Source organism: Malaclemys terrapin, chromosome 19 (genome assembly GCF_027887155.1).
Source record: "Malaclemys terrapin pileata isolate rMalTer1 chromosome 19, rMalTer1.hap1, whole genome shotgun sequence".
NCBI lineage: Eukaryota > Metazoa > Chordata > Testudines > Emydidae > Malaclemys > Malaclemys terrapin.
In genome coordinates, this window is record NC_071523.1 from 544,900 (window position 1) to 563,566 (window position 18,667).

The window sequence follows — 18,667 nt, forward strand, 5'->3', positions numbered from 1 at the left end:
AGGCAGAAGAAAATTATTAACTGAAAAATATCTCATGTTATATGGATGGTGAAGAGCCAGTTTAGATTCAGCATGCACATTATTTACAAGAATATGGCATCATTTTCCGCCATCTCACAGCTTTTCACAGAAGTAATTTAATATCAGAAAATAATATAAATTTTTTCTTGGCCAGTTTGTGCTCTTTGTTTTCTCAACTTGTAAATGTACCTTTTACTAAAGTGTTTATCTCTGTTTGCTGTAACTTTAAACCTAAGGCTAGAGGGGGGGAGGTCCTCTGAGCTCTTTAAGTTTGATTACCCTGTAAAGTTATTTTCCATCCTGATTTTACAAAAATAATTTTTACCTTTTTCTTTAATTAAAAGCCTTCTTTTAAAAAACCTAATTAATTTTTCCTTGTTTTTAAATCCAAGGGGGTTGGATCTTAATCCACCAGGAGTTGGTGGGAGGAAGGAGGGGGGATGGTTAATTTCTCCTTGTTTTAAAATCCAAGGGGTTTAAATCTGTATTCACAGGACATTAGTAAAAAGTCTCTCAAAGCTACCCAAAAAAAAAAAAAAATTAGTTTTGGGAGTGGTGACAGCAACCAAATCTAAGCTAGTAGTTAAGCTTAAAAGTTTTCATGCAGGCCCCCACATTTGTACCCTAAAGTTCAAAGTAAAAAAGCAGCCTTAACAACACATTTATGGATGCATTTGTGAAAGGGTAAAATATAAATATTTTAAAATATTTAAAAATCGTAATGATTTTTTCCTGTTAAAGTTCACTTTGTCTCTGTATATATGTTTTAGAACCCCTTAGGAACTTCTGATGCTGGGACAGGTTTTTTGTCATGGTCCACATTTCTTGGTCAAGGTGCTGACTCCAGAGAAAATAATATAAAAAAACAATAATAATAAGTAAATAAAAGATTTCAGGGTCTGTTTTAAAGTCTCTGGCAGTCGGGATTTGGCCCATGGTCTGCCTATTGACTACCCCTGTTCGGACGCCTAAAACTTAGACTACTTCAGCTTTCATCTGTGACTGAAACTCTTCTGAAAGTAGCAGTAGGACCAATGCAGAAGGAGAGATCTAGAAGTGAAAGGTAACTACTGTAAGCATAATGAAATTACACGTAAAATTTTGCCCACAGATACTTCACTGTAGTCTAATGGGAGCCATATTTGATCATCCAAGGACAGAATCTGGCCCTATAGGTTTCAGGCTGGCAGGCTTTAAAATAATTATGATTTAGGAAAAAATAATGTGTAATATCAGAAAAATCTATTTTTCTCATTTCCTCTTGTCCTTCAATAACAAAAAATGAACAAACTTTTTCAGTTTCATGTAAAGAATATTCTACACAATTAATGCTCCCCCTTCCCCAAAAACACACACACAAACCTTGCAGTAAGCACTATTGATTAATGGAAATAACACACTTAGGTGCTTTAGCAATTACCTGTTACCTATTAAACAAAACTATGCATAATAATATACCCAACATTAGTTTAGAATAGCTAAATGCAAATAATCCACTGATTCACAAATTTTCCACCCTTTCAGAAACTATAACCTTCCACATAAAATGAAGCAAATGCAGCAAATAAAAAAAACTGGGTGAACTAATCTATTTAAATATCAGGGAGTAGCCGTGTTAGTCTGTATCACAAAAACAACAAGGAGTCCAGTGGCACCTTAAAGACTAACAGATTTATTTGGGCATAAGCTTTCATGGGTAAAAAAACCTCACTTCTTCAGATGCAACTTCAAAGTTAGAACCACAAAGTTCTTATAGGAAAGTTTAAACCAAACGTAGTTAACAATTCTGGGACAAAAATGCAGGCTGTAGAAGTAATTACAGAGGTTTTGCATCTTATTTCTGGGTTCCAAATCATTCATAAATAATTTTCAACCTTCCTGGACTACTATGTATAGTTTTGGGTTGTTTTTTTTTAAATACAGGAATATTGAAATATGGTATAACCATAAAGTCTCTTGAACAGGGAAGACCATTTTGCTTATGTGACATGGGTATATTGTAACCAGGGCCGGTGCAACCCATTAGGCGACCTAGGCGGTCACCTATGGCGCTAGCATTTGGGGGGCGGCCTTTCGGGTCCTTCGGTGGCGACCGGATCTTCGGCCGTCCTGGTCGTCATCGGCATTTAGGCGGAGGGAACTGGGGCAGGGGGGCGCGGGGAGGGCCACCTGCAGCAAGTAAGGGAGGGGGAAGCGGCATGCAGGGGAACTCCCCGCCCCAGCTCACCTCTGCTCCGCCTCCTCCCCTAAGCACGCCGTCCCGCTCTGCTTCTCTCCCTCCCAGGCTTATGGCGCCAAACAGCTGATTGGTGCTGCAAACCTGGGAGGCGGGAGAAGTGGAGCAGCGATGGCGTGCACGGGGAGGAGGCGGAGCAGAGGTGAGCTGGGGCGGGGAACTGCCGCAGGGCTCCCCAGGCCAGGGGGATCTGCCGTGGGGGGGGGGGGGGGGAGGGTGCCACAGGGCAGAGGGGGGAACTGCTTCTGGAGGGGCGCCTCAGGGCGGAGGGGGGGAGCTGCTGGGGGGGGGGGGGCGGAGAGCTGCCACAGGGCTCGGGGGGGGGGGGGGGAGGTGGAAGTTTCGCCTAGGGCGCGAAACATCCTTGCACCCGCCCTGATTGTAACATTACTTTTGTAGTGGAAATGGATGCACTGTTAATTAAGTTAGGATGGGTAGATCTAGTGTGTTAAACTTGGCATTTCAGCCATCTAAAGCACATAAGTTTTCAACTCACTTATCACTTTCAGAAATATCACTTTTTTGACATTGTTGTCCAAAACGCAAGGCTACGAAATAGCTTGCTCAGAAGGTTCACTCTCAAGAATTCAAGGACTGATGAATATTACAGCCGGTTTTGGTGCAGGATGACAAATCAAAAGGAGCTGGTTGTTCAGCCAGCCAGCTGATGTTAGAGAGAAGGAGAGTGATGTCTTTCAGGTTTCCTGGCTGGACACACATAGGATGCAGTTCTGTCCCTGCCCCCATTGAAACAAAATAAACCAGTAGCTGATATGAAGTGAACAAATCCTAGGATATATTTAATAAATAACACATTCTTATGGAACATCTAATAACCTATCATTTATATGAAGATCAGAGTTACATAGCATAACAAACAGTAATAACCTCATTAGTTTTCCTGGATGTGCTTATTAATAAGGATTAACATTCTCTGATTAAACCAGTGGTGATTTGGTACATGCTAGATGCAGGGGTGGGGACAGAGGGAGGTGAAGGAACAACACTGGGGACAGAGGGAAGGTGAAAGGAACAACACTGATTAAAAATTATACCCCGTTTCCCTCTGTCCTCAAGTTTAATGCATGCTGGACCATAATGTCAAGAACTTACCTGCTACAGGGTTCTTCCTGGAGTTTAAATTCTCAGACTCTGAATTCTCCTCTGGTTGCCCATCTGCTTCCACCTCTTCTTTGTTTTGAGTATCTTTTACAACTTTGTTAAGGGTAGTTCTTCTGCTCTCCTCTCCATGTAAATCTCCCTGAACAGCAGGGAGGGAAATTGGAGGAGGAGGAGGAGAGGAAGGAGGTGTTGTAGTGGTAACAGCAGCAGAAACAGGAATAGGAGGAGTTAGAGGAGGAGAGGGAGAGGTGGAAAGAGCAATGGAAGATGGTACACACTCCACTTCTGCAGGAAAGCCTTCCAAAATCTCCAATTCAACAGTCAATGGTGCAACTTCCTGTTGAACTATTTCTGCTATGCCGTCTGCAGCAGTTACTTTTTCATTAACTCCATTAATTTCATTAATTAGATTAGTACTAGCAGTCACTGGAATATAACTAGTTGCTACCGTACTAGGCTCCTTGCATGTGTCAGCATCAGCCTCTTCTGTTGGTGAAAGGTCTGATTCTTCTGTGCAGGGTGTGGCATTGGATATAGGTATTGCTTCCTCTTTCGGGGAAGTTAGTTCACATCTCTCCTCTGAGTCAGCTCTGAATGCAGATTTACTAGAAACAGCAACAGCAGCAGCAACAACTGCAATAGGAGCAAGAGGGACTGGCGATGCAGCAAGAGGAAGTTCTGGTGGTGATTCCACTGAGGCAGCCTCAGATGTCTGGCCAGCTTGATCTTTTTTCTCCCCACTAGGCTCTGGTCTGAGGACTGGGGAAGGAGATTTTAATACTGGATCTGGTTTTGGCTTCTCTTCTACGGAAGAAAAAAACAACAACATTACAAGGACAGATTAGTTTACCAATTTAGTTTTAACTAGCCATGCTTAGGGTCCTTTTAATTGCCCCACCCTGTGTTCTGTCCATTATTCCAGGAGCTCCTTGGAAGAACTGCAGAAGCAGCAGCTAACCTTTAAATCTAAAGTGAGAACCAAGACTCTCAGAGAACTTTAATATTTAATGGACAGTTGAAGTTTTAAGAACAAAAGTCTTTTCAAGAAATCACCCTTCTCTTCAGCAAAACATACTTAGAAACCTTAACTACGGAAGACATGTTTGTTAATTTTGGAAACCTACAGAGGTTGACAATGAACACAAAACAAAAATAAATGTAAGTTAAATGGAAGAGGACAGAATGGGTTAGTGGACAGAGTGTAACACTAAGACCCAGGAACTACAACATACTGATATTCATTCTAAAAATGAATCACTCTGTGGCCTTCAGCAAGTCACAGCTCTAGCTTTCTCTATTTGTAAAATAGGAATACTACTATTTGCCTACTTGAGTAGAGTGTTGTGATGATTAGTAATTTGTTTATTGCTTTAAGGATGCAAAACACCATGCTATTATTAAGAAGTGAGAGAATTTGACAAATAATAAAACAAATTATCTTAAATTTCTAAATTCCTCAGACCTTCAGGATATCAGAAAAGACTTTTTACACTCTACTCTTACACTTTTGTTTTAAATTCTAGCAATGAAAATTAAAATTTATCCCAAGTAAAACTGAAACTGAAGGGGATTTAAGAAGGGGATTAGGTTCTATTTCATTTTGAGGTATGGTGGTGAAAGACATCAGTCTGGGTTGGAAAAAGTAAGATGAATTACCTTATCGTAATGCATTATTTGAGATGTGTGGTCCTTATGGGTATTCACTGTGGTTGCACATGCACTCTATGTGCCTGAGACCAAAAGATTTTTCAGTAGCAGTTGGTCCACATTTGTGCCCTACACCTCCCTGTGCTCTGAACCAAGGGCATAAAGGGCACCGAAAACCTCTCCAGTTCCTACACTACAGTGAATAAAGTGAGGATTCATGCAGAGGGGATGGAGGGAAGGTCATGAATACCCATAGGGACCACACAGCTCAAATTCCAGTTACTATAAGGTAAATAACCTTTCCATTTGTTTTTGAGTGCTTGTCCCTAAGGGTGTTTACTGTGGGTGACTCCCAAGCAGTACTCATTGAGGAGGACGGTGTGAGGAAGTATGTTACACCACAGATAGAAAGATCGTTGAACCAAAGGAGGAATTTCACTATTTCACTATTTCACTAGGAGGGTGGTGAAACACTGGAATGCGTTACCTAGGGAGGTGGTGGAGTCTCCTTCCTTGGAGGTTTTTAAGGCCCGGCTTGACAAAGCCCTGGCTGGGATGATTTAGCTGGGAATTGGTCCTGCTTTGAGCAGGGGGTTGGACTAGATGACCTCTTGAGGTCCCTTCCAACCCTGATATTCTATGATTCTATGAATCCACAGATGAAGCTTGAACAAGGACACAAGGCTTGAACAAGGGCATAAAGTCTAGTCCCATGTTGCTGCTCTACAGATTTCTAAGAGGGGAATTCCTTGCAGAATTTGAGCAGCCCTGACACCTGTGGGGAAATGACTCTATGAGCTCATAGCAAAGGAGGATGTAGCACAAAATCTAATTAAAGGGTCTTTACAAAGAGACGGGCTTTCCCTTCATTTGCTCAGTAATGGAAACAAAGAGTCTCAGACTTCCCAAAGGGCTCTGTCCTTTGCAAGTAGCAGGCTAAAGCTCTGTGGACACCCAGTGAATAGAATCTTCTGTATCCTTGTTGATGTGAAATTCTGCATGGAAAAAGAGGAAGTGGACAGTTCGATTCAAGTGAAAATCAGAGTGAACCTTAGGGATGAACTTGGGATGAAATCTCAAGGACACTTTATCCCTATGAAAGATTAAGTAGGGAGAGTCCGCCATGAGGGCCCTGAGCTCACCCATTCTCCTGGCAGAAGTGATTGCTGGTAGGAAGGCCATTTTCATAGAAAGGTGTAAAACAGAAGAAGTGGCCAAAGGTTTGAATGGCAGGTTCACAACCACTGACAGTATCAGGTTCAGGTCCTAGGCAGATATAGGTTTTAATACCAGGGGAAAGGTTCTGATGATACCTTTTAAGATCCTCAGAGTTGTAGGATAGGTGAAAACAGAGCAGTTCTCCACCAGGGGATAGAAGGCATTAGTAGCTGCTAAATGTATGCACAGTGAACTAATGGAAAGACTCAATGCCTTTATGGATAGATAGTCCAGAGGGTCCTGGGTTCCTCTGGAGGTAAGTGACATTGCTGATAGCAGAGGGAGAACCGCTTCCATTTGGCAGTATAATGCTTCCTTGTAGAGGATTCCCTATTTTTATTAAGGATGGGTTGGCTCTCTTCTGAACATGATCTATTTGTTGGCTATCCAAAATCTTGGGATGGACTTGGAATGGTGTAAAGAGCTGCTTTTGGGCAACTACATGACAGCGTATAACAGTTTGGGAACTACACTCAGGGACTAGTCTAGCACCTCTATTCATTCACACATGGAACAAGACCAAAACCATTCTACCACCAGGAGAAATAATTTTTACAAAACTATTAAAAAGTGGATATTTTGAAATACTAAATTTATTCATTATGAATCATTAAGAAATAAATGGGATCTCCAAATGCTGGAATAGCCAGAAATAATATGCTTCAGCGCTCCTATCGAGAGTGACTTCACTGTGCTTTGCACTGCTACAGTTCTAAAATTGCATTATGTTCCCTCAGAATAAATATGACCAAGGATAATGGAAAATTTGTTACCCAACAATTTCCTTTCTGGGACTGATCTCTCCTCCAATCGGAGACACTCAAACTAGACTTCTTCAAGCTAGCATTACCTTCATGTACGCAAAAAAGCCTATGGCAGGCTAGGAGAATAATTTATTCCTTTAGAGGAGTATCCCATCTTGTTTAGGAGATTCCATTCATAAGCCACACTGTCAGGTTCAAATAATAGAAGGGGGCCCTGAGATAAGAGAGGAGATTTTGTCTGGGATAATGAGAATGGCCATAGCTTCCTCTTTCTTGATCTTTGGAATTACTCTTCCTAGTAACAGAAGAGAGAAAGCATATAGAAACAGATTCAACCCTCCTTGAGTCAAAGCATCTTTTCCCAGTGATTTCTGGTCTGCTTTTCTGATGAAGAAAGGCCTTATTTTCACATTTAGACTGAATGTGAACAGGTCCACCTTGATTCAGGGACTACTCTGAGTTGTTTACCTGCTGACAGCATAGCCAGCTTGCATTTGTGTTGTAAATCCCTTTTATGTGGCTCATCTTAAGGGAGGCTAAGTGACACTCCATCCAGGAGAGGATCTGCATTGCTTCCAGGTTTAGACATAATCTCAATATTTTAGGTTTTTGTACATGTTTTTGTGATTAAACCAAGACATGCACTTTTCTTAGGTGATCAGAGAAGTGCTGAACAGCCCACCTGAATTCTCTTACCTCTACGAAATTGATGCTCTAAATCATCTCTGAGTTCTACTTCTACTATTACAGGGATTTCCTGCTTCCATCGCCTGGGGGACTTGATCACACTGGGCAGCATCTTTACTTTTCATTACCTTGCTTGGGAATCATTCCAAGCCCATAAGAGGAATCTCTGAAGTTCTTTCATGGGCACTGTTGCCCATGGAGTAATCGCTATGCATGAGAATAGAAGATCAGGGAGCTGCATAAAACGGATTTATGTCACTCGGTTCTGTGATATCCCATGGACAAGTACTTGAACCTTGTCAAAAACATCCTCTAACTTGAGAGACTAGAGCCCTCCTTGCATCAACGTTGATGTCTACATAGACAATCCTCAGAGAGTCCTGGAGATTTTCTTTCAAGTTTGTCACAAACCCCAGTGCCTGAAGAGCACTGCCAGAATTACTTGCTGCAAGGCCTCTTGGGATCAGTTCTGATGACTGTCGTTCAAATCCTAAACTCTCCAATCTGGTTATCATCACCTACCAATATCTTCATGAAAACTATGGAAGGCAGAAAGACCATTTTGTATCAGCAGTGATGATTTCTGTTGGCAAAGCAGAGAATTTTCCAATCACAGGGCCTAACTAAAACACAGATAAAGCTTCTGTAAAGTCCAGCAACCTCTATTGGTCTCCTCAAGTGATTCCAGTATTATCAGAAGAAAGCATTTCCATACTGAATTTCGTCACCTTCACTGACTTGTTTGCTCTCTTTTGAAATCTCACATGGTTCGAATTCCTCATTGATTTTGTACTTTAAAGAATCTGGAGTAGAATCCTGAGCACCTTTTATCTTGAGGGACAGGTTCAACTGACTCAGCTCTAGGAGACGTGAGATTGTACGCAGAATGGTTTGATGTATTATGACATCTGTCAAGCTTCAAGAGGGGACAAAAAAGGATTTTGAGGTGCCTTGAGCTTGAGGAAGCATCTGTGTTGCAATATTTCCTATACTCACCTGTCGAAGTCATTAGATCTAAGTCTTTGATATGTGGAATACCCTGACCCCTAGGCATTTTTCTGGATTGGAAGTCGACCAGCTGCAGCCATACTGATGATTTGGGCTGGAACAATTGGCTCCACTTTTGGGTCTGAGCTTCCCCCTAGCAGTTCAAACTCATATTTTGCCCCGGGGTAAACTGAGTCTCTTCTCTGGTAGGAAGGACTCTTAGGTTTCACTGTGGTTCTCCTCATCCCTTAATATGCAACTGGACAAGTGCCGAGGAGGACTGATTTGACCTTATGGAGGTACCTCTGGAGGTATTACAGTTGATGTGGGGAAGGATATGGAGGCCTCAGCATGATGTCCAGATGCTGAGCAGAATACAGGTTTGCAGGCAGAGTGTGGTTGTGAGTTCTTTGGTTCCTAAGAGGATCTCTTGATTTTTTGCCCATTTCATTTAGCCTTCTCCACCATTTTTAGAGGAGTGGGAAATAAATGGAGAGAAGAAACTTGGCAGGTGGCTCCATTTAGAGGACAGAACTCCAGAAACCTTGACCTCCTAAAGATGTAGGGAGATTTTGTTTAGTGTAATTCCAAAATAAATTCTAAATTCTAAATAAGTTCTAGGATTGCTAATGGATGAGGTCGGAGAGCTGACCTGCTCTGCACATGTGAAAGCAAAGAATCTGATGTAAAGGCAGAACTGCCTCTGGTAATTGTAGGAAGAGGGGAATAACTGCAACATCTCAGATCTGGGGAATGGTTAGGATTCAGAATAAACTTTTTTTTTTTTTTTTTTTTTTTTTTTTTTTTTTAACACAAGGGCCCTTGTAATTTTGAGAACTTATAACAACAGTAGTAGCTTTAGTGTCTCTGAGACCTTGGAATATAACCTGCAAAACTGAATTTAATTAGACCCTATAAAAATATAGAGGCTAAGACAGACCTAATCAATCTAAAAGGAAGGATGGAGAGTAATACAAGAGGCAAACTTAACAGATATATGATTGGACACTTAAGCTGTAAATGTTCCTCTATACAACTTAAAAAGCTCTGCCTATCTTTTCTGGGAACCCAATGATATTGTAAGCATTTGTATTTGTTTTTCTTGCTTTCTTTTTTTGGAATCTGTAGCGGGGTGAACACCCGCTCCTGCCCTGAAGGGCTTGAAATCAGCCCTGAAAGAGGGCTCAGGGGTAAAAGCAACCTTGGAGAGGGCTGCAACTCTAAAAGCTGGGCTGATTGGGGAAACAGCCGCAGCTGGGCCACACCCCAATCAGGCCACAGCTGGCCCTGTATAAGAGGCTGGGAGCCAGGAGCTCAGCAGTCTCTTTCTGCGTTCTCCCTCAGTGAAACAGGGCTGGGGAAAGGCAGAGGAGCTGGGGAGCTCCAGCCTGGAAAGCCCCAGGCTGTGGCCTAGCATAAGGCAAATAGGTACTGGGGGTTGCAGAGGGCAGACCAGTTATAGAGAGAGGCAGCAGGTCCAACGCAATCTTGCCTGTGATGAGTGGCATATACTGCAGTCTGTCCCAGGGCGTGGGATCTAGACGATGACTGGCAGTAGCCTTATACTGAGGCAAGGTGGGGATAGTGGGTGAGGGTTTCCTGGGGAGGGGAGACCCTGAGAGAAAGGGGTTACTGCCAGGGGGCAGCACCCCAGCTAACAGGGCCCCGGAGTTCAGGGAGGGACACGGGGGCCAAGCAGTAGTGGATCACCAGCCTGCAGAGGGCGTTCTGGGCTGAAAATCGAGCTAATTCCCTGAGAGACCAGCAGGAGGCGCCACAGGGGTGAGTCTGAACGGCTACAGAATCCAAGGAGCAGTGGTGAAACCAAATGGTAGAACTCTGTACTGGAAGTGACAAGGGCCCACTGTAAATTTCAAGAACCGTCTGTGGGTCAGGTGGATATCTATGTGCAAGGAAGCGTCTTGCATAACAAGAGCCGTAAATCACATGCCGTTTTCTAGCAAAAATATGATGGCTGGCTGCAAGAATGATCATATGGTCATTGGCTTGCATATGAAGCGGTTGAGATGACAGAGATCTAGAACTGGTCCTCATCCTCCCTTTTTTCTTGGGTACCAGAAAATAGGTGGAATAGAATCATGTGACTTGAATGGCCATGGGAACTGACTATATTGCTCCCCTCTGCAGGAGGAAGTCCACCTCTAGGGCGAGGATACTGTCGTGAGAGTGGTCCGAGAGGTGGGATTGGGATGGGGGACATGGATGAGGTAGTGTCGTGAACTCGATTGTATAGCCACGTTGAATGACATCCAGGACCCACTTATCTATTGTTATTGCTCTCCAGAATGGTAGAAAAAGTGCTTGATGGCCCCCAAAGGAAGTGGGTTGCTGCATGTAAATGCACTAAAAAATATTGCTTATATGAAGATTGAGTCTGTGGTATCAAAGACTGTGCTGATGAACCAGGCGAACAGGACCGTTGGGTCTTCTGACACTTATGAGGATGCTCACAGGGTTGCTGATGGAAGAATTGAGGAGCGCTGTACTGTTGTGCAGGAGGTGGGCAGTAGAATTTGTGCTTGGATGCTGGTGTAGAAATACCCAGCAATTGCAGAGTGGCTCTAGAGATCAGGAAGATTCCAAAGGCAGATATGGGGGCCAAGACCCCCAGTATGACCAACCAGGCGGTTGCTGTGGTGGGCAAGATAGCAATGGCTCCTGTGTTGAGGAAAGGGAGGATATTACCGGTGGAGCCTTTGGATATTCATGCCAACAGTACGGGAGAGGTGGACCCTGTGTTCCGTCTGAGTCCTCTGACACCTAGGAACAGGGGAGCCAGCAGAAGCGAGCACATCATAGGGGAGCACTCTAAAACACGACCAAAAGGTGGAAAGTCAAAGCTGTGGAGCGGGCGCCCTTAGGAAGCGAATGCACCAGGAAACATGAAGCCTTCACCTCATCCAGGGCAAACAGTTCATGAGGTCTGGGTGCAGACTCGAAGCTTCCCAGTGTCAGCGGCATGCCTTCCAGAGTCAGAATCCAGCCCGGAACAGCAGACTGCCTCAGAACTGATGATTTCCATGACTACAGTGGTACCAATTCAGAAAGGGTATGCGGCTCAGTAACCAGAACCAGCGGGTCCAGAGTTCTATGCGACTTCTTCTTGTGCTTGTGACCCTTGGAATGTGCCGCTTCCCCATGGCTGGAACTCGTAAAGGATGAAGCGTCCTTCTTGGGTCTTCAGGAAGACTTACTGCCATGCTTATGCACATGCTTCCTTGCCTCATGGGGAAGCCCCAGCATGGGGCTCATAGCGCTGATATCAGTGGAACCAGACTGGAGCTCCATGGTATGAGGCACACTCCTTGACTCCTCAGGCTGATGTACAGGAGAGGTTCCACAGCCTGGATCTGACTGTAGCATCACGACGACTTCCATGAGGTGATTCTTGAGGCAGAAAGCCCGGCCTTTCCGGGTACAGGCTGGGAAGGAGAGGCAGATACTGTACCTGGATGCGATTGGGCTTCCCCCAAGCAGTAAAGGCAGCGTTGGTGCTCGTCGCTCACTGAGAACGAGTGAGGGCAGGAAGCACAGATATTGAATCACGGTGTCTTTGGCATAATCCAGTACCCAAGTGTGGGTGCTGGGAGGAGTGGGAAATCAGAAACCAGCAAAACAGCATCCCAAAGTCCTTAAAATTCTAAAGACTACTAACAACACTAAAACGACCAGAAAAACCAACAAAATACTAACTATATACAAGAATAAACCGTCTTTTTTCTCTGTATTGTAAAAAGTGCATCACAAGAGATGAGAGAACAGAAGAGGCTCTGACTCGCCAGACCATGCGGCAGTGAGAAGGAACTGAGGGCGTAGAACAAGGTCACATACACAGACCAACAGACACTACTACTTTCAAAAGCTTCAGCTCTAGACGCATGGTGCATGTGTATAACCTTCAGTGGAATACAATAGGTACCATCACTCAAAGAAGAGGAGGTCACTCACCCCGTGCAGTAATTGACGTTCTTTGAGATGAGCGTCCCTCTGGGTGCTCCACTTCAGGTCAAGGTGTGTCCCAGCGCTTTCGATCGGAGATTTCTACATCAGTACTCCTACGGGCTGCGCATGCACTGTGCCTGCCACTTGAGCTGTCAGTGTTTGAATAGTGCATGCATAGCCTAGGTTCTCAGTTCCTTCTCTACAACGGAGTGTGTTATGAATTCTAAGTAGAAGGGAGGAGGATGGGTAGTGGAGCACCCACAGGGACACTCAGCTCGAAGATCGTCAATAACCTCCTGCTCCACTGAAAAGCAATTTGGATAAGGCAAGAAGGCTGTTGACAAGACAGCTCTACCCAGTCTGGTGTCGGACGCTGAAGTGTGGATGAGAGCGTAGTGATTAGCGAAGGTAAGGTTCGCATATGTCAGACAGTGGGACATTACGGGGAAAGGCTGTGGAGGTGGAGACAGCTCTGGTAGAGTGTATCCTAATTGATGTAGGAGGTTGTATTTGCCTGAGTTGGTAACAAAGGCGTATGCAGTCAGCAATCCATTTGGAAAGTCTCTGTGTAGAGATAGCATTTCCTTGTGAGCACTGAGTAGTAGAGACAAAAAGTCTGGGTTTTTTTCTGAACGGTTTTGTTCTATCCAGGTAAAAGGATAATGCTCTGCGAACATCAAGAGCCTGCATTGTTGTTTCAAAGGCTTTAGCGTGCGGTTTTGGGGAAAATGTTAGGTTCATAGAGGTAAAAGGAAGAGTGTATCTTAGGTAAGAACTTTGGATGCGTGCAGAGTGTGACCTTATCGTGGAAGAACATGGTATACGGAGGGTCCGCCATAAGCACCCCCATTTCTCCTACCTGTCTGGCAGACATGATTGCTATGAGGAAGGTGGTCTTCATGGATAGGTGAAGAAGGGAGCAGGTAGCCATTGGTTCAAAGGGTTTATCCATCAGGGCTTTGAGGACTAGGTATAAATCCCAAGGTGAAGCAGGAGGTTTCACGTCTGGGTGTAATGTGTGGATACCCTTCAGGAACCTTTTGGTGATTGGATGGGCAAAGACCGTAACGTTGTCAATCTTATGGTGGAAGGCGGTGATTGCCGCGAGGTGGACCTTGAGTGAGCCGTAGACAGCCTGATGTTTTAAGGTGTAACAGGTAACCCAGTATCAGTGGGAGTGAAGCAGAAACTGGAGAGGTGTGTTTGTCAGCGCACCAAGATGTGAACCGTTTCCATTTATGCAGGTAAGTAGTGTACATGTTGTGTATTCTGCTGTGTAGCAAGACAGTGTACACTTGGTCCAAACATGTTAACTCCGCATGAGAGAACCATTGATCAGCCAGGCCCTCAGATGGAGACGTTGTATGTCGCGGTGCTATAGTTGTCCCCAGCATTGTGATAGGAGGTTGCTGAGTGGGGGAAGGGGAATGGGTGGCTTGACTGACATGCACAGGAGGAAGGGGTACCACATGAGAGTTTCGGTCCATGGGCGCATAAAGGCGTCTCCCTGTGAGTGTTTCCCCAGGCCTGCTCTGGAGCAGAATGTTGGGCATTTTTTGTTTGTTGCTGTGGCAAATAGATCCAGTTGGGGATAACCCCAGGTCAGGAAAATGTTGGAAAGAATGGTGTCGTTGAGTTCCCACTCATGCTGTAAGGGGAACGATAGGCTGAGCTCGTCTGTGGTGGTATTCTGAGAACCTGGCAGGTATGAGGCGGAGATATGGATGTTGTGTTGAAGGCACCAGTTCCAAAGTTTTACCGCCTCTGTGCAGAGGGAGTGTGACCAGTCTGTTGACATAAAACATGCACGCAATATTGTCGGTCATGATTCGAATTCGGTGGTTTTGGATGATGGTAAGGAGATTGAGGCAGGCATTGCATATGGCCCTGAGCTCTAGCAAATTTGTGTGAAGCTTGGTTTCCGAAGCGGCCCAGAGACCTTGAGTGGTGAGGTGGCCGATGTGTGCTCCCCATACTGCGAGGGATGCATCTGTGGTGATGGTAATTGAAGGGGGATCTTGTCGGAAGGGAATCCCGGTGCAGAGGTTGATGGGAGAGGTCCAGCACAGAAGTGAGTCCTTGACTTTCTGGGGCATGGTTAGTAACTTGTTTAGCCTGTGCTTGTTTGGTTTGTATACCATGGCTAGCCAACCCTGAAGGCATCGCATGTACAGGCAAGCATTTGCAACCACAAATGTGCAAGTGGCCATATGTCCTAAGAGTTGTAGGGAGTCTTGGACTGTAGTCTGTGGGCTGGCACTTATCTGGGTAATAAGGTTGCCCATTGTGTGGAATCTGTCCTGGGGGAGAGATGCAAGACCGGTGGTGGAATCGAGGTGGGCGCCGATGAAGTCGATTTGTTGGGTAGGTTGTAAGGTAGATTTGTTTTTGTTTATTTGCAGGCCCAAAGTGTGGAAGCAGTGAAGGGTTGCAAGAGTTGTGCGCTTCTTAAGTCTAACTGAGTGGGAGACTTGAGGATACAATCATCCAGGTAAGGAAATATGAGGATTCCTTTTTTCCTGAGATGTGCTATTACAACTGCTAGCACCTTGGAGAAGATACGTGGTGCAGTGGAGAGGCCAAATGGGAGGACTCTGTATTGGCAGTGTTGCGTTCCCACAGCAAACCTGAGGAAACGTCGATTGGCAGGGTGGATAGAAACATGAAAATATGCATCTTGGAGGTCGAGGTTGAAAACCAATCTCCTTGCTCCAGCATCAGAATTATCATTGGGAGAGTAACCATCTGGAATTTCTGTTTCTTGACGAACTTGTTCAAACGTCGAAGATCAAGGATAGGGCACCAACTGCCGTTTTTCTTTTCCATCAAGAAGTAGTGGGAGTAAAACCCTTTCCCTCTGTGTTGAGGGGGTACCTCCTCTATTGCTCCAAGATGTATGAGGTGTTGTACCTCCTGACAGAGCAACTGTTCGTGAGTGGGGTCCCTGAAGAGGGATGGGGTGGGAGGGAGGTAAGAGAGGAAGGGCATGGCATAACCCGATCTGATAATTTCCAGGACCCATCTGGATTCTGGAGCTCAACTGTAAGGCAACAGTTATCTAAGTCCGCAGCCACGAAATTACTGAGTTCATTGGGTACTGGCTTTCTTAGGTTATGTTGGGATGTAACTCCTGTTTACACTAGGGAGTTTGTCCCACTTTCAGGCATCAGTGGCCAGACCTGGTGTATATGGACTAATATGAATTCCTAGGGCAAACAATACAAATTGTGATTTGCTTGTGCCGTAAGAATGCAGTCTTCCAAAAAATTAGTTCAGCCATACAAAGGTTTATTTACCCCCAATGAAATGTGAGCTTTAAAGTCTGATTGAGATTATTTTAATGTTAGCACACAGAGATAGTTTATTTCTCTACTTTTTTTTAAAATAAAGGGAACAAACCCAAGAACATTAAATGCAAATCACTCCCAACCCCAATGTTAAAGTTAGATTTTTAAACACAAAAAATGTCAGGGAATATAATAAATAAGATCCACAGAAGAGACATCAACTCACCTTCATTACACATTGTGACGGGGTGTGCTGGGCCCTTTGAGACCCCCTCCTGGAAGCCTCATGGTCCTACTACACCCACCCCACAAAAGGAGCAGTTAAGGGTGGGCCCTTCAGGCCTGCCAAAAAAGGCTGTAGGGAGGCAGCCAATCAGAGCCCAGCAGATTCGGTTAAAAGGAACTGCAGGGCCTAAACAGGTTAATTGCTGGCTAGGACCAGAAGGGGAAGGAAGGACCGGAAGACAGAGGAATTCGCCAGGCAAGAAGGCCTGGGAGAGACCCTGCTCAAGCACAGGACAGAGAACCCAAGAAAGTAATGGGACCAAGTGGAAAGCAGCCCAGGGAAGGCAGCAGCAGCTATTAAAGGGAAGCAGAACATGGCTGCTGTTTATAGGGACCCTGAGTTGGGACACAATAGTGGATGACCCTGGGTTCCCCCCCCCCCCGCCCCCCATCAGCCACGGAGGAAGTGGCCTAAGCCCTGAGGAGGGGATAAGGCTTGTTTAGGGGCCCAAGTGAAGGGCAGGACTTAAAAGGGCACCAGAGAACTGTTAAAGCCAAGGAATTGCCAAGGAGAAAGCCCTGGGGGGCAGGGACAGACATAAAGCTAGCCCAGAAAGGGCTGAGAACTGAATCCAGAGGCAGGGCTGTAGATACCAACAAGGGCACAGTGACAGTCCTTTTTGGACCTTTGTTACCCCAGAAGGGCTTCGTTCATTTTAGACTTTGTGTGACTTAGCCGGAAGGCTGAGCCACTGAAGACCAACCTGACAAGGGAAAAAGACAGGGAGTACTGCGAGCAGAGAAAGAGTGCAGGTTCGCACCCAACTGACAGGAGGCACTCACGAGAGGTAAGTGCACCCTGTCACACACATATAGTATTTCTGATTCCCAATTAGGTTATTAAATATATGGTCCAATTCTCCATTGCTTTAAGGTATACAACCTTACTAAATCAGAATGGTATTGGTTTACAACAACTATGAACTGATGTAAATGAATACAGAAGGTGCAAAGTACCAGAGGCTTGGGTCTATACAGTATGCACAATGGAAGTGACTTAAGTCTGGCCTTCACAAACTTGCAATGGAACAACTACAGACCTTTTGTTATTTCAATGCAAGTCTGTGTGTGGTCACACTTATTTTGGTATAACAATGATGTAAATAGGACACTTCTCAAATAACAAGAGTTGTGAATTAAAGCCTATTTAGTTACTTTGGTACAGGTTTGTTTGTAGACCAGCCCTTAAATTTACTAAGAACTAGTTTAGATATGTAACCATAACATTGTACTATCACTTTTTTCATCCAGTGTCATCATTTCAACTCAATTTTATTTCATGATGCTTTAGCCTTTGATTTTTAATGGATATTTTCTCTCTCTCTTTACCTATTGCTCTGTTGTACTTTAATAAATTAGCTCTTTAGTACTTTTTCAGGAAGAGATAAATAAAATAAATAAATAAATATCTAATTGCTCTTATATAGCACTTTTCATCAATATATCTCAAAGTACTGGATTTTCTTTTTGTACATAATGTGTTATAATTATATTTACAATATAATTATGTTCTAATCTGTTCTAATGTTGGTCTTTCTTTTTTGTATATAATCTGAGGGTTTATCTACACAGGAAAGTTATGGCAGTATAAGCTTAGATTTGAATTTAAACCGATAGTTATACCAGCATAGCCCCTCATGTGGAGACTCGTATTCCAATGGGAGTGCTTCCCCCCCCCCCCCCCCCCCCGCAGTTTAGTTCATGTTGTTTAAATCTCCTTCCGAAATTCAACTGAAAAAGCCACTCTTACATTGGACCCGATAAAACTGTCCAAACAGAGGGTTATACTGGTATAACTAGATTGGTCTAATTGGTAAAACATTCCTGTTTAGATAAGGCCTGAGACATCATTAATTTGTTTTAATCACTTCCTAGTTACTGCATCAATTCTTTAAATTGTTGATTTTAAAAATGAAATACAGACATTAAAAAATATGAGGGGGGACAGTTCTCAATAATGGCTAGTGTACTGTAGTTTCATGACAAGAACGTTGTTTTCGAATTCTGGATGACTCACAAGTGGAAATGAGTTTGACTATCACATTATCCATTTGTCCATATCATAAAACTACCACATACTTTGCTATACTACTTTACAACAAATTGGTCAATGGACAATGGAAGGAAAACTTTCAAGACCTTCTGAATAGTGACTCCAATATTGATGAAAGAATCTTTGACTCAATCCCTCAACATCCCATTAAGGATGACCTCAGAACACCACCACCACCACTTGTGGAGGTAAAGAAAGCCAAACAGATGAAAAGCCAAACAGATGAAGAACAATAAGGCATCTGGACCTGACAGTATCCCTGCTGAAATCTTCAAAAAAGGAGAAGAACTGGCTTGCCAGCTTCACGCCCTAATCCTCAAGATCTGGCATTTAGAAGAAAACCTAGCTGACCTCAGGGATTCTATTATCATGACCATGACCATCTTCAAAAAAGCAG

At 44.1% G+C, this 18,667-nt stretch overlaps 1 protein-coding gene across 9 annotated transcripts in view; it reads right to left on the reverse strand.

Moving 5' to 3' along the window:
- The window catches only part of EIF4G3 (eukaryotic translation initiation factor 4 gamma 3), a 390,421-nt gene that overhangs the window by 144,908 nt on the left and 226,846 nt on the right, over positions 1-18,667 (reverse strand). For all 9 annotated transcript variants that reach the window (XM_054008991.1, XM_054008989.1, XM_054008988.1 and 6 more), the window contains one exon: positions 3,371-4,183. In XM_054008991.1, coding sequence (XP_053864966.1) covers positions 3,371-4,183 — 813 coding nt within the window. The remainder of the gene's footprint in view (positions 1-3,370; positions 4,184-18,667) is intronic.